The sequence below is a fragment of the Anopheles merus genome, chromosome 3R, assembly GCF_017562075.2.
Source record: "Anopheles merus strain MAF chromosome 3R, AmerM5.1, whole genome shotgun sequence".
Taxonomy (NCBI): Eukaryota; Metazoa; Arthropoda; class Insecta; order Diptera; family Culicidae; genus Anopheles; species Anopheles merus.
This window is the reverse complement of record NC_054084.1, coordinates 49,686,714-49,700,116: the sequence shown is the minus strand read 5'-3', so window position 1 is coordinate 49,700,116 and position 13,403 is coordinate 49,686,714. Positions and strand designations below refer to the sequence as shown.

The 13,403-nt window shown below is 37.2% G+C and overlaps 1 protein-coding gene across 1 annotated transcript; it reads left to right on the top strand.

Annotated features, from left to right (window-relative positions):
• The first annotated feature begins 10,965 nt into the window (after nt 1-10,965).
• On the top strand, nt 10,966-12,026 carry LOC121597473 (brachyurin-like). Its single transcript, XM_041923252.1, has 2 exons — nt 10,966-11,076; nt 11,143-12,026. The coding sequence occupies exons 1-2, from the start codon at nt 11,029-11,031 to the stop codon at nt 11,899-11,901; spliced, it is 807 nt and encodes a 268-aa protein (XP_041779186.1). The 5' UTR covers nt 10,966-11,028; the 3' UTR covers nt 11,902-12,026.
• Nucleotides 12,027-13,403: the final 1,377 nt, after the last annotated feature.

Here is a 13,403-nt window from a genome sequence, read left to right as displayed (position 1 = left end):
AAATACTGTTGAATCGTTTTCTGGCGAGCAGTACGTTCTATGGGTTTGGTGAAAATGTCTAACATACCTTACTCCTGCAGTGAACGTCATGCAACGCGAAACTGTAACAAAAGCACGGGCAAACACCTTGGATCATAAGTAGCACTAGTAATTGTTGCGTTGGACGATGATAGTGTAGTGGTTCCAGTGGGAACCGAAGGGTAGAGCAAACAGAGAAACACCAGGTGCAAACTGGCGGACAGTAGGAACTGTAATAGTAGCGTATGTACTATCAACATGAATTACTCCTTGATCGTCTCTTCAACATTTCAACGCGACCATAGTTTTCCGAGTACACGGAACATCCTTCGAAATACATCACGTGGCTTGAAAAAAGAAGCTACACAACATACTGGTTGAAAGATTTTTGTTTTCTTGTAGGATTGCGAATGAACAAAAACTAATTTGATTGTGTTCTACCAACATTCCACAAAAAGGATTATTGAACTGGTTACTCTTCATCATATTTAGTAATTTTGTACTCAAATAAGCTTCAAGTAATGTAGTAAGTACCGTCAGCTTTGAATGTAAGCCAAGAATTTACAAAAAATAAGAGTATTGTCGTCATAGTAAACAAATCCTTCAAGCGGCTTCGACCATGTTTGCTAGCCTATGTGGTACAACATTTAGTTAGATATAACGTAGTTGCTCGACAAGTTAAGAAGTTGTTCTATGATTGGTTGATCAAAAAGGTCATCTTGGTGTAAAGAAGATTAAATGAAATGTTCCAATTTCAAGCATCCATTCGCTTGCCAAAGCGTAAGCGATGAATGCGCCATTTGGTATCATCGTAAATGGCCCTTTTTATAAAATCCCATCCCTTTACAAATACTAACGCTCAAAAGACTTACAAAAAGGCAGCAAACATAACTAAGACGCTCCACAAAAAGGGGAATGGTCCCATGGAGTCGCCATATAAAACTTGCTCCAACAGACAGTTTCCTGCTACCGCCATTCTTTTGTCCTCCACTTATCTGAAAATACTTCCATGTTATCTGCCGAAACCAACACATTGAAGGTTATAATGCGCTGAGAAGGAGTGCTTTAACAGGAACGAATCAAGAAAAACATTTAAAACATCTGCTCTTTATTATTTTAAAATTTTCCGCTGAGAAAACGAGATGAAGTGTTCTTAACAACGGTTTGTCTGAAATGGGTACAGCAGAAAGGGATTTGTCTAGCCAGACCTTCTTACCCCGCGCACTCTACCAGATTCTCTGCAATTTACAAGGGAACAGGATGCTCTTATCAGATAGTACTGGCAAAAGAAGAATATGCTCCGGTGCAGCTAGAGGAGCAATTTTCCAACGACGCAGGCATGTGGTGGAAAAATTCGCCAGAAATTACAATGACCGTCACATGGCTGCTTCCATTCTTGACTACGTACCCAATCGTCAGGGCTATATAATTTCTCATTTACTCTTGTTCTTGTTCGTATACGTATCTATAGGGATTTCTCTTCTTAATGTTGACCAAATATATGTCTTCAATTGCTTCTTCGGATGTAGACGTTATCTACAGCACTTTATTTGGGGAAGACACAATTATTTATTATAACACAATTTTCCGCCAGTGCATATAAAGCCAAACTTCAGTAACATAACTGCAGCCTTAGTCTTCACGCTTTCACCGCGACCTTTTTTGAATGTTTCAAGCAAACTAACATGATTCTTCCTATGATAAATGAATCTATAAGTCGCAAATAATAGCAAAAGAAAGATGAAAACCATTGGAAGTATGATTCCGACGACATGATAATCCTCGAAGATTACGTCAATGAAGCTGTTCTTCTTGTGCTACATCGACGAAGAAGTAGGTAGTACATTCAAACTACAAGAGTCAAGTGAAAATGATTTAATTAAAATTTTCCACCACGTAAAACCGAGTGGAAAATTTAATAATTTCCTACAATCACGAAACTATTATGACATTAACGCTTAGCAGGATGGCACGGCCAACGTACGTAGCGCAAGTCTCTGAGCGTGGGGTTGGTTGTCTTATGTAGTCAGTTGAACAACTTTTATCACATAAAAACGTTTCATTCTACGTACAATCCCGTGCAACCGTAAGGAAGAATGAAGAGATACCATCACATGTCTTTAATCGTAGTACCACAATAAATTAAGAATTGCTGTAGATCTGTTGAAACGCAGAAAAACTTTTCCTTCTGACTGTGAGAGCAAGGCAAATTGTGGTAACAGGAAGGATGGTCGTGTGTTATTTCAGCTCCACCTCGAACAATTTTGAGTATAATTATTGCAGACATGCACAGTGCATTTCCGAAATAAGACTTTAACAAAGTAAACTAGTAAATGTGATAAATGTGTGAATAAAATATGCTCAGTTCCTTCAGTATTATGACAAGTTTTGTAAACAAAATCTTATCATACACCCCTTGTTTTGTTTACAAACTCTAGTTATAATCTACTTTTACTACACTACTTCTACTAGTAATGTTTATGTCGTTCAACTAGAAGCATGCCCTAAGTAAGTATGAAACAAGCTAACATTCCCCGCGGTGTGGTTTATGCGGTATACTTTCAGCTCTACAGGCGTTACGAAATCCTTCCATAGCTGCCCTACTCTTCACATACTGCTGCAGGAATGTTCTGCTTCTACCCATACTTACACAAGAGTTCTACATTCAGTATGCTTCCGTTCGAGATAATCTATGTCTTGTATATTCCGACACGTAATGTTCATCGAGTACAGAAAACCACTGCCACACGCACATTTCAGTCATCCTTTACACCAGCGGAGATCTACACAATAGGTTCACTAATTAAAGCTGACTTTGTTTATTGTTAGTCTAATGGTGGGTGTTTGCTTTCCCATAGTCCTATACAGAAAGGGCTGAACATGGTATAACATGCGTTTGAAATGAAATCAGCCACTCTCCGGCTCACACTACCATGGAGTCTATTCCTACTAGCTGTGGTTTTGACATACAATTGGTGTTAAATCCTTCAACGCCAGCGATGGTTTGCTTGGCGAGATAGAACAAGAACGGTCCACTGGGTGTCAATAAATTGTTCGTGCATGGCATCATATCAAAAATAGGTGCAAGAGAATTAGAAGGAAAAATTGATTAATGGCTTCCAACATCCCATCGAGAGATGGTTGAATTCAAGAGGGCACCGTACTCCCACATGTGCCAACATTGGCAAGTACGTTCGTATTGTTAAGTTTATTTTGTTCCCGTTTTCATTTCGTAAGCCCTACGTAAAATTGATGATGGTGTTGAAACTCGCCGAAACCTAACGAACGGTGCACTATGAGTCCATCACAGTTGTCCGTTGTTGATTGGGCTTCGTATTAGCTCTAACACTGGGCTGCACTTGATCCTGCATTGTCTTCATGTTGGGTGGTGATGTACATTGATGTTTTGTGGGAAACGGATAATTCAACATACACGGTCAACACGGGAACGGGACTACCATTTGGCGTTTTTTAGAATGAGGCAAATGTACCCAACAAATGAGGTTCACTTACTCCAAGTATTTTTTGCAGATTAGGTTGCCATTTCTTTATCAAAACTCTATTAGTTAAAATTTAAAAAAATAAGGTGCAGAACTGTTTCAAAACGAATTTATAGTATTACTATTTACGAAATTACTGCAGGGCACATCATAATGATTTTCGACAACAATATTTTGAACTAATGGGCATTGTTCAATGAAAGGTTATACGACCACTGGTTTCAATGATAATTTTTGTAATACAAATTTCTCCGTTTTTTTTAAACTATTCTCAATACAGGTTGGGTCTGTGAAAATATCGATCCCAGGAACAAATGCCTGAATCTACTAACTACCTCCTTTTACATGGCAAGCAAGGAGAAAACCACCATAACATGAAAATTAACTTATTAACAAAATCTCATTAAAAGCAACCACAACCAAAAAGTTTCTATTCTCTATTCATACACCGCAAATTCCTTCGACTTCCAGCATCCAGACTTGTGCGGGCTGAAACCATTTTTAATTTCATGCTTCACATCAAATCATTTCGTTTGCGTGTACTATGAGGCTCATTTGATTCTCAGACAGTTTGTATGCGACGACGATGTTTCGACCAGATTCATTTGCTTGGCAATCTTTATCGTTGTGGTGTACGAAATTCTTTCCACTGCCACAGCTGCTTGCCAAGTTTTCGGTTATTGTTGTTGACTTTAGCAATGCTCTTTTTCGGCTAATCGACTTTGCGCCGTCCCTTCGACAATTGTGACACCAACCAAGCGTGTCTTGCTCCATCACAGTTGATGTTTTATTTCATTCAATATATTTCACAAATGGTTTGGGCACAAGTGAACAAAAACCATTTAAAGCTGCCTAAATACAACTTTGCTAGCACAAAAACACGATAGTGTAATCAGAGCCTCTCGATACTGAAGCCACTGCCAAACGACCTAACTAAAGCAGAAACGTTTTTTTTTTGTCGGCCAATTCCAATATTGTTTCATGCTTCCTTCCTTGAACATTTGTATGATATTTTATCCACTAATATTATCGATTTATCGATCTATGGTTTGAAAAGTAAACAAATTCAGCTTTACCAAACATTTACTACGCGAACAAGAGACGAATCCCTCAATCGAATTGAATTTTATGAATAGTCTCTATTGATTTTGCATTGATTATGGTCATTTCTGGTACACACATAGTTTCTTTGTATTGGATAATAAATTAATTATCATTTAATTAAGGCTCAACTGTTGTGGATAATAGATTCGATCTACCGGCGTTATCGCCCGAGATTGCCGAAAGTGATCAGAAAAAAAGTGTATGTGAAGCATCCTGCAATAATAGAGCTAAATATTCCCGATAGCCAAGACCCACTTTTTCGCGGAAACCCATGTCAAACGATTAATTTTGTAATGTCAAAGCACTAACTGCTGAGACTGCTTAAAAACGTTTGATGTGGTGAAGTTAGCAACAGTGTCTTGAAGTAATGATTGTTTACCTCCTGTTATCTTATTATAACATGATTTAAAACTTCCCTTGTATGAATCATCCTTTTACTTATAACCCTAGAATTGTGCATAATTGTGAAACCAATTTCAGAGTGAAACTATTTATACGCAATTGGTTAAAAAGTTATACAATTAATCATATTTTAACAAATCACTATTTATACCTCTTGCTATTGTTTTATGGAGCTTAGATAGACGACAAGTTAAGTCAATAAAATAAGCAAACATGTTTGAAGCAGCATTGGAGCAGTAAATATTCAGATTCATTCCTAGGCACATTTAGAGTTGATAGTTATTATAATTCAAGCTGACAATCACCGTGAGAGTGTTTGCTAAGCGAAATAAATGTTAGTAAAAATGAATATTCTATTTCAATTTCGAATAAATAGTTTAGATTGCAGTTTTTTTTTCTTTCTGTCGGTATGCAAAATGGTACAGTTTGATAAAAATATGTGATTTAGTACTTAGGAAAACTAAATAATTCACTGCCGTTCACTGTTTCACAAAATGAACCTGAATGATTGAAGTTGAGACTATAACCTCAAAAAACCGTCACTAGTACAAAAACAGCACGATTAACAACAACGTCCCAAAATCCTTTATGTTTGTGGGATCAGGAACACCCGTTTCAAACAAAACAATCTCCTGTTGCCAGCATTTACGCTACAGCGATGCTGCAAGCCCCTCTTTGTTGTTTACGCATCAACTTGGTAAGGGAGGCTCATCTGCATATTTTACCTATCTCTACCATAACAGTACGGATGAGTGAGGCGTGCTGAATTCAGCAGTCATGCCGAATACTTTAGGGGACGTTGGGTTAGCCAGCTGGATAACTGGCTCAAAATAAGTAATGCAAACGATAAAACCATATGGTAAGGCGAATGGATGAAAAGGAATTTAAATACAACTGCCCATTTAGTTAGCTTCAACTTGCACACAACTGTGCGGGCAGAACGATTGGGAGGAGTTTTCCGCAATCAAAATAATCGTAAAAAACATACGCCCAAATTCTGTGCTGATTAGATCTTTATTGATTCTATGTTTCATGAAACATGAATAAATTATTTTATTAGTCATTTTACCAATTCACAGTACATCTGGATTTAAAGCATCTTAAGCATATGGATAGCTCATGGGAGACTTAAAGGATGCTTTTGCGTTTTTTTGTATCAATAACATATCATTCGAGTAACAAACATTACACAATAACATCATGTCCAAAGTTAATCTGTAGAAAAATTATAGAACAACATCAATATTCAATTTCTCATTTTAAACACATTGTCCACCATACTCATCAAATACAAATAGTGTTCACAATCTCTCGATATTTATATACTTAATGTTGAAAAAAAAACATCAATTCAACAAAAAACAACAATATTGTTATAAAACTGTTGTGAACAATTATTTTGCTTTCTTGGGAAAATTTCGTTATGCTTTTCTCATTTCATTTTTCGTTGTACTCATTTTTGTAGCAATCAATCTCGTAACAGGTTTTTGTTACGTCATAGTAATACTTCATTTTTAGTACAAAAAATCAATAGAAAGAAAAAATGCATATAACTCATACATATACAAAAACTAAAATGATATAGAAAAATGTAAATATTAGATAAAAAGCTCCATAGAAAACAAACTAAATAACTTCCCTGAAAATTTTACCTGATTTGTAGCTGCTATCAAATGTTAATCTGTGTATGAGGCTTATTTTTTACAATGTTTTGTACAAAAAATCCCACAATCTCCGAATGTTCCATTGCTTCTTTCAGATTGTTACCGTGAAAGCCTCTTCCATAGGTAACATCACTAACATGGGCACAGAATTGGCGTCATTAAAAACCGAAGCCTAATTACTGACACCGGTTGTGTGCATGTTTAGGGGGAGAGTATCGTTTAAAAACACAATAAAATTTAAATAAAATTCAAATAAATTTTTATTTTGCACGAGCGTGTCCTGAATGCCTACTTGATTTAAATGTTTGAGGATAATTACACACAAGAAATGTTTTGTTTAACAACTCATACAAATTTGTCGTTTCAATAAGAACAGTTAATGAATGGGTAGTATCGATTACTAGCACAATTTTTCTTTTTAAATTTTTGTTTTTTAAATTACTGAATGCATTTCAGTTATACTAGTATGACTGAAAATCAGGAAAATCAATGAACAATGTGTCGTTTCACAGCATCCAGGAAAACCTGAATTGGAATGAAATTTTTTGTTACTTTTTTATTAGTGACAATGGTGCATTTATGTTCGAACACAGCAAAACGAGCTCCAACAAACGATGATGTATGAAGGGTGTAATGTGATGACCAGGAGCACCATTTTAACGATACCTTTAGCTAACAAGAACGTTTAAATTTCGTTTTATAAGAACATATTAAGTTAATATATCAAATTTCTATAGCTTCATATTATGTTTTTGAAATTATTTTTTTTAAATAATGAAAATAATAGCCTTTTTTTATCCAAGGCAAAACTATTACGGGTAGCATTATAGGATCTCAATACGACATAAAATATTTACGACCACTGCACAATTAAATTGAAAACATTTTCTCAAGTATTTTCCCTAGATGCATTGTTGCAGTTGATTGAAACATGTCCCCCGTGTTTCAACTAGCATTTATATACTCTCGTCTTTGTTGTATATAGCTTGTTTTTGAGTAACAAAAATAATCCAGCATTTGAAATAAACTATAAAGATCAACATGGTATAAAGATAAAAAAATAAAGATGAGAGTGTTCAAGTGAAAGAGGAGACTCATCATCATTCCCTTTTTTAATATATATAAAGTTCATACTCATATATATCAACATACATGTACTAAGATATTTTAATATAATTGTATGTTTATAAATATATGAACATTTACGAATTCTAGAGACAACAAGTTTCTAAATTACCCTCTATTATCTAGCATAGGCCATCACGAAGTAGCATCAACAGTGTAAGTGTGTCGTCATATTTTAACACCCGTTGTGGCTGAATGCGAACGATAGTACACCCATCTTTAAGAAAATGCTAACGAAAGGTTGATCCCAAGTTCTCCAAAAATCTGCAGTCATTTGCATTCATCCACGTTTCAGCCATAAGTTTTATCGTTCTGTCGATGTGTCCTTCTTGCCCTTTTTTTCCAAACCTCTTGCGAAGATATTATTACCGTTGTCATCAGTGGTGCCCTCAGTACCTTTTTTACCCAACCAAGCTGAATCTTGCGCTGGGGACCGAGGGTGCAAAGGAATTCCACTTTCCTTCCTGTCTCTCAAATCAGCAGCTGGGAAAAGGCCAAACGTTACTCCACCGCTTAGCGTCTGATCGAATCCATATTTTTCTGATAGCATCCTACGACCACCCTAACCGCCCTAACCTACAGCCATTTTTATTATGCTGTTAGCGGTGGGATAGCAACGTGTTAGCATATACTTTTGCGCCCAAACTGGAAGAAACAAGATCCTAACAAGACGCAGCACAGACAGCACTTGGTGAATTTTAAGTATCGTGCAAGATGTGGCTCGAAATCAAATTCGAATGTACTTTTACAACGGATGCGATATCGATGATCCCTTTCCGCCAAAGTCGTATTGTACCAATGTGTATGATGAGGGATCGGCTCTGGTTTTCTCTAGATTTCTAAAATGGGCGAATCTGTCGAAACCTGTATCAAATCACTACCTATTCGCCAGGGAACGCAGCGGGAAACAAGGCCCTCGGAAAGCGTTTGAACATATACATATTTTTAAAGATTTATGCCTTGTTTGGGTGCCTCATTCGCATCAATGTTACGATTGTGATATCATCAGCTAAAACTTGATTTTATTCTTATTTTTTCAATATATTATTTATAAGTGTGTATAAACTGTTCCTTTGAGCATGAAATAGTACACTTCACTGCAAGCGCCTTAATTCAATCGCGTAATAATCACTACACATTGTTTCGTGTGGCATCTTCTTAATATGACATTAATTATCACTATGACCGGAATGCACATTAATGCTTGCTGTATGTCATTCTATGATTGCAATAAGCCACCAAATACTGTCCAAGCGATTCGCTCTTTCTTGCATGCGTTTCTCTATTATTGAGAAGGTGAAATGGAATTGTGCGTCCCCTTCAATTTTATTCATCGCAATTTTCTGCCCTTCCTCTATTGCAATAAAAAGGAACCCCACTGCGATGGGACGTCTAAATTGTCATTCAAATTAATGTGTAATGAATATATATCACAAGCCACTTATCAAATCAAAAGTAAGCAAACCGTAGCACGGTCGTGCCATTGAAGATAAGATGCCAGAAACGGACCGAATATAATTGAATAAGCTTGAATACAACGTTCTCTTGTTCGATTATAAGGAAGAGCAATTTAGTATATTTTTACGTATAGTCAGAGACAGGAAATAATGCTACATAATAACAAAATTTGTAACATTCCTCGTGAAAAGTTTATAAACAACATTTTAAAAAACAGACTGTATTTACAAAAATACCCAACCCACCGAAGTTGTAATAACATTACGGTTAAACACGTTTGAAATGCTCTATGTTACCATCATTGTGCAGCTTCACCTAGGACTAATGTGAAATCCAGAAAAGCCTCTCAAAAGCAATGCTCAAGCATACGGATGCATCCATCAGACATACACTGGCGGTCGCTCTTTGGTCGCGGATCAACACCGAAATTCAATAAAAATCCCGTCACCAACGCAATGTTCTGTCTCATTCTTTCTTCCACTTTTACAAATTAATGCATAATACATGAGAGCTACGACTTCGACAAGAATTCGTTTGCTCCCTTTCCTATCTTGTACAGGGCGCCTGATCCAGCGTTTTCTCCATTTCTCCTTTATTTCTGCAATCTCGAGCCTGCACATACCGCCCAACAGAGCGAATAAGGGCGTTAGATCTTTATATTCCTTCAATATCGTCGATTCTCCCCCACTTCTAGTACTTTGTCCTGAAACTGAGAAGAGATTGGTTCAGCAGAAAAAAAAGCATAAAATTGGCATAAATTATACATTTTTCAATGTTCTAGTTCCTGGGTACATTGAACGTAAGATGACTTGGATGAAGAGCGACGATTCAGCAGCATATCGTAAATGCTTTTGTTTTTCGAGGGTGAAAGGTAGCAACGATGCAAAAATCAATAATTGTCCGACAAAGAATCGCATTTTCTTGAAGTCAATTTAAGATAAAAATCAATAGAAGTAAGTTGTTGCTTTAAAACACACACTGTACAATTGTTCTCGAAAACCCGGATGTACGTGACGGTATGAGCTAATTTATATCATTAATCATTTCATGCAGTCATTTCTTGCTACGAGTATTATGAATTCCGCGATATTCTACATTTCATTCAGTACCAGAGGATTTTAACTGCTATCAAATAATGTAACTTACTGATTGGGGTTTTGAGTTATCCGTTCAACCTGGTGTGTCGAAAGAAATGTATCAGCTTGTGTTGGTCAATGATAATGGTACCGAGTATTCATGCCATAAATTTTACAACAGTCTACATACCACACGCCCTTCCACTCCCATCGGCAAAGGTTGTGATTGGGACTACTTATGAACGATGTAATTTAACTTGTCATTCATTATAATCCAGCAATAAACATGACCGTCGGGTGGAATGGTCCTCAATTTTCTGATTTCCTTAAAAAATGTGATAAGATTTCAAAGTCCTCTTCAGATCAATAAACCGTGTTCGTTCCATACGACACACAAAAAAACAACAACAACAAAACACAAAATCTTCAATGCAATAATATTGAAAATATCTGTAGATTTAAACTCAGCCTCTGCTTGGTCATCCTGCAAAGGTTGTTTACACTGGTTTAATATCTTATCTAACAAACGAAAACGTCACTACTGATATCAAATCAATATCGCAAAGTTCCCTTTCATCACGTAATACAAACACCCATTGAGTGGATGACGCACGGTACGTATATATAAGAGAAGAAACAGTAACAGAATAACTCAACTTCCTGGAGGGGTCGGTACTTATAATGAAACTGTTCATCGTCGTCGTTTTGGCGTGCTTGGCCGCGGTCCAGGTAAGACTTCCAACCCAAAACGTTAAGATATGACCAACTAATTTTGCACACCTCCACTATCGTTAGGCTCGCGAGATCAGCTACCAATCGATCGTTCCATTTCGTGAAGCTACTCGTAGTTCGCGTATCGTGAACGGTTTCCCAGCGTCGCTCGGTCAGTTCCCGTACCAAGTATTTCTAGTCGGCGATGGCCGTCTGGCATGCGGCGGATCCCTCATCTCGGCTGAATGGGTCCTAACAGCTGCTCATTGTCAAGTGGGAATCTCCCAGTTCACAGTCCGCGCTGGATCGATCCAAAATAACTCAGGAGGTACCGTGCGTACCTCCAATTTGATCATCATCCATCCAAACTACAACCCTAGCAATCTAAACAACGACATTGGTCTGATCCGCTTGAACGAACCCATGCCACTAGGCGGCAACATTCAGGTCGTTGCTCTTCCCGAAGCAAATCTATCAGAGACATTCCTTAACCGTGAAGCTACCGTTTCCGGATTCGGACGTACCAGTGACGCAAGTGGCGCCATCTCCCCTAACCTCAACTTTGTTCACTTGAACATTATCTCGAACATCCAGTGCATGGGAACGTATGGTTCGGCAACCATCATCGACTCCACTGTCTGTGCGGTCGGTCGCGACGCTCCAAACCAGGGCACATGTAACGGAGACTCTGGTGGCCCATTGACTGTCAATGAAAACGGCCAATCCGTCCAGATTGGTGTGGTGTCCTTCGTTGCTGCCGCTGGGTGTGAACTTGGTTTTCCTTCCGGTTATGTACGCACCACCCATTTCCGTAACTGGATTCGGGAGCAATCTGGCATCTAAGCTTAGAACGCAAGGAACTCTACCAAAAGCTCATTAGTTATGCACACTTAGTGGTTTCCGCTAAATGTGTCATATGAATACTCCCCATTCCAATTGTTTAATAAAACTGTTTTTACATCTTTAAACAAAGTTTGTTTAATTTAAAGTTAGTTGTTATTTTTCTAAGAATTACAATTTGATCGAAAGTTCTCTCTCACGCGTTCGAGTTGTTAGTTCAATTTTACGTAGCTCGCGATCATCCGCAGAAATTTTATCTTGTGAAATCTTGGCTGCTCTCAAGTGTACAATTTATTCACAATGACTATTAGAGAATTCTATATACAATTTAAAAATTTGCGAAAAAAAAAATAAAATTACTTTTACATACATTTACAAACAAAATTTTACTGAAAATAAAACATGGGCAATGTTTGCCTTTTAATGTCTATTTTTGTGAAAGCACACATCTCCTATGTCATTATTTATGGCGAGTTATAACAATTCGGTAAATAAATCATTATCCACCGAATTGACAAGAAATGTGATAGATTGGACCTTTCTTTTGTAACATGAGTATAGTACTTACTTGCAAATAGAATCATGTCGCTAATTTTAGAGCATGCAGTTTAATAATTGAAAATTTACTCATTAGCATAACTTTGAACAGCACTTTACTCTTTGCTAACTTACTTACGTAGGCCAAAAAATATATCCAGCCAATGCCGATGATGCACCAACGCACCAACCTGTTATTGCAACAAACAAAAGTGCAACAATGGACAATGAAAAGAAATTTTGTCGCTTAACTTAGTTAGGTATAGTAGATTTTGGCGCATACGCATACAGCATCCTGGCATGTAACGACCGATCGCGAAACTTGCCATGGTTTTTGAAAGAGAACACGTCGATGCAGATCCCATTGCTAGATAGTCATTTTCGGTTCGCTTTTAACAGTTTCATGAAAAAGTGTTTACAAATATACGTGTAATCCTACAATTTCTTGCACTCAATCACTCATGGAGACCAAAGGACACTATAAACAAAGAACATTCATAAACGTTTTCATTGTTTGTCATTCCATAACCACTAATCACTACCGTTTGCTACAGTTCTACCAGAGAAACCAAATGCTTATTAGTCATGAAACAGCTCAGAATATGTTCCTGGATCTGAAAAGTTCTTTTTAATTTTTTACTAAGCATTGTGCCGATTAGATTTTATTCTCAAAAACGTAGAATACGCATACCGTTCAATGCTTATAACCAGGGTGCGAATGATAAATGAGATCTTTGGATTGAATCCTGTCACAAAACATTCTAATTGCTCTTATTGGTAATAGAAAAGAAGTGCAAAATGCCGAGTCGGTAGTTCTCCACGGAACGTTTGTTTGATGGCGAATCGTTTCCCTTCCACTGTCAAAACAAGATTCGCGAACAGTTTTGCGTTTCCATGACACGATTATTCTTAGATGCGTTGACTTGAACGAACATATCAAACTTTTTTTTATTATTTTGTTTTGATAT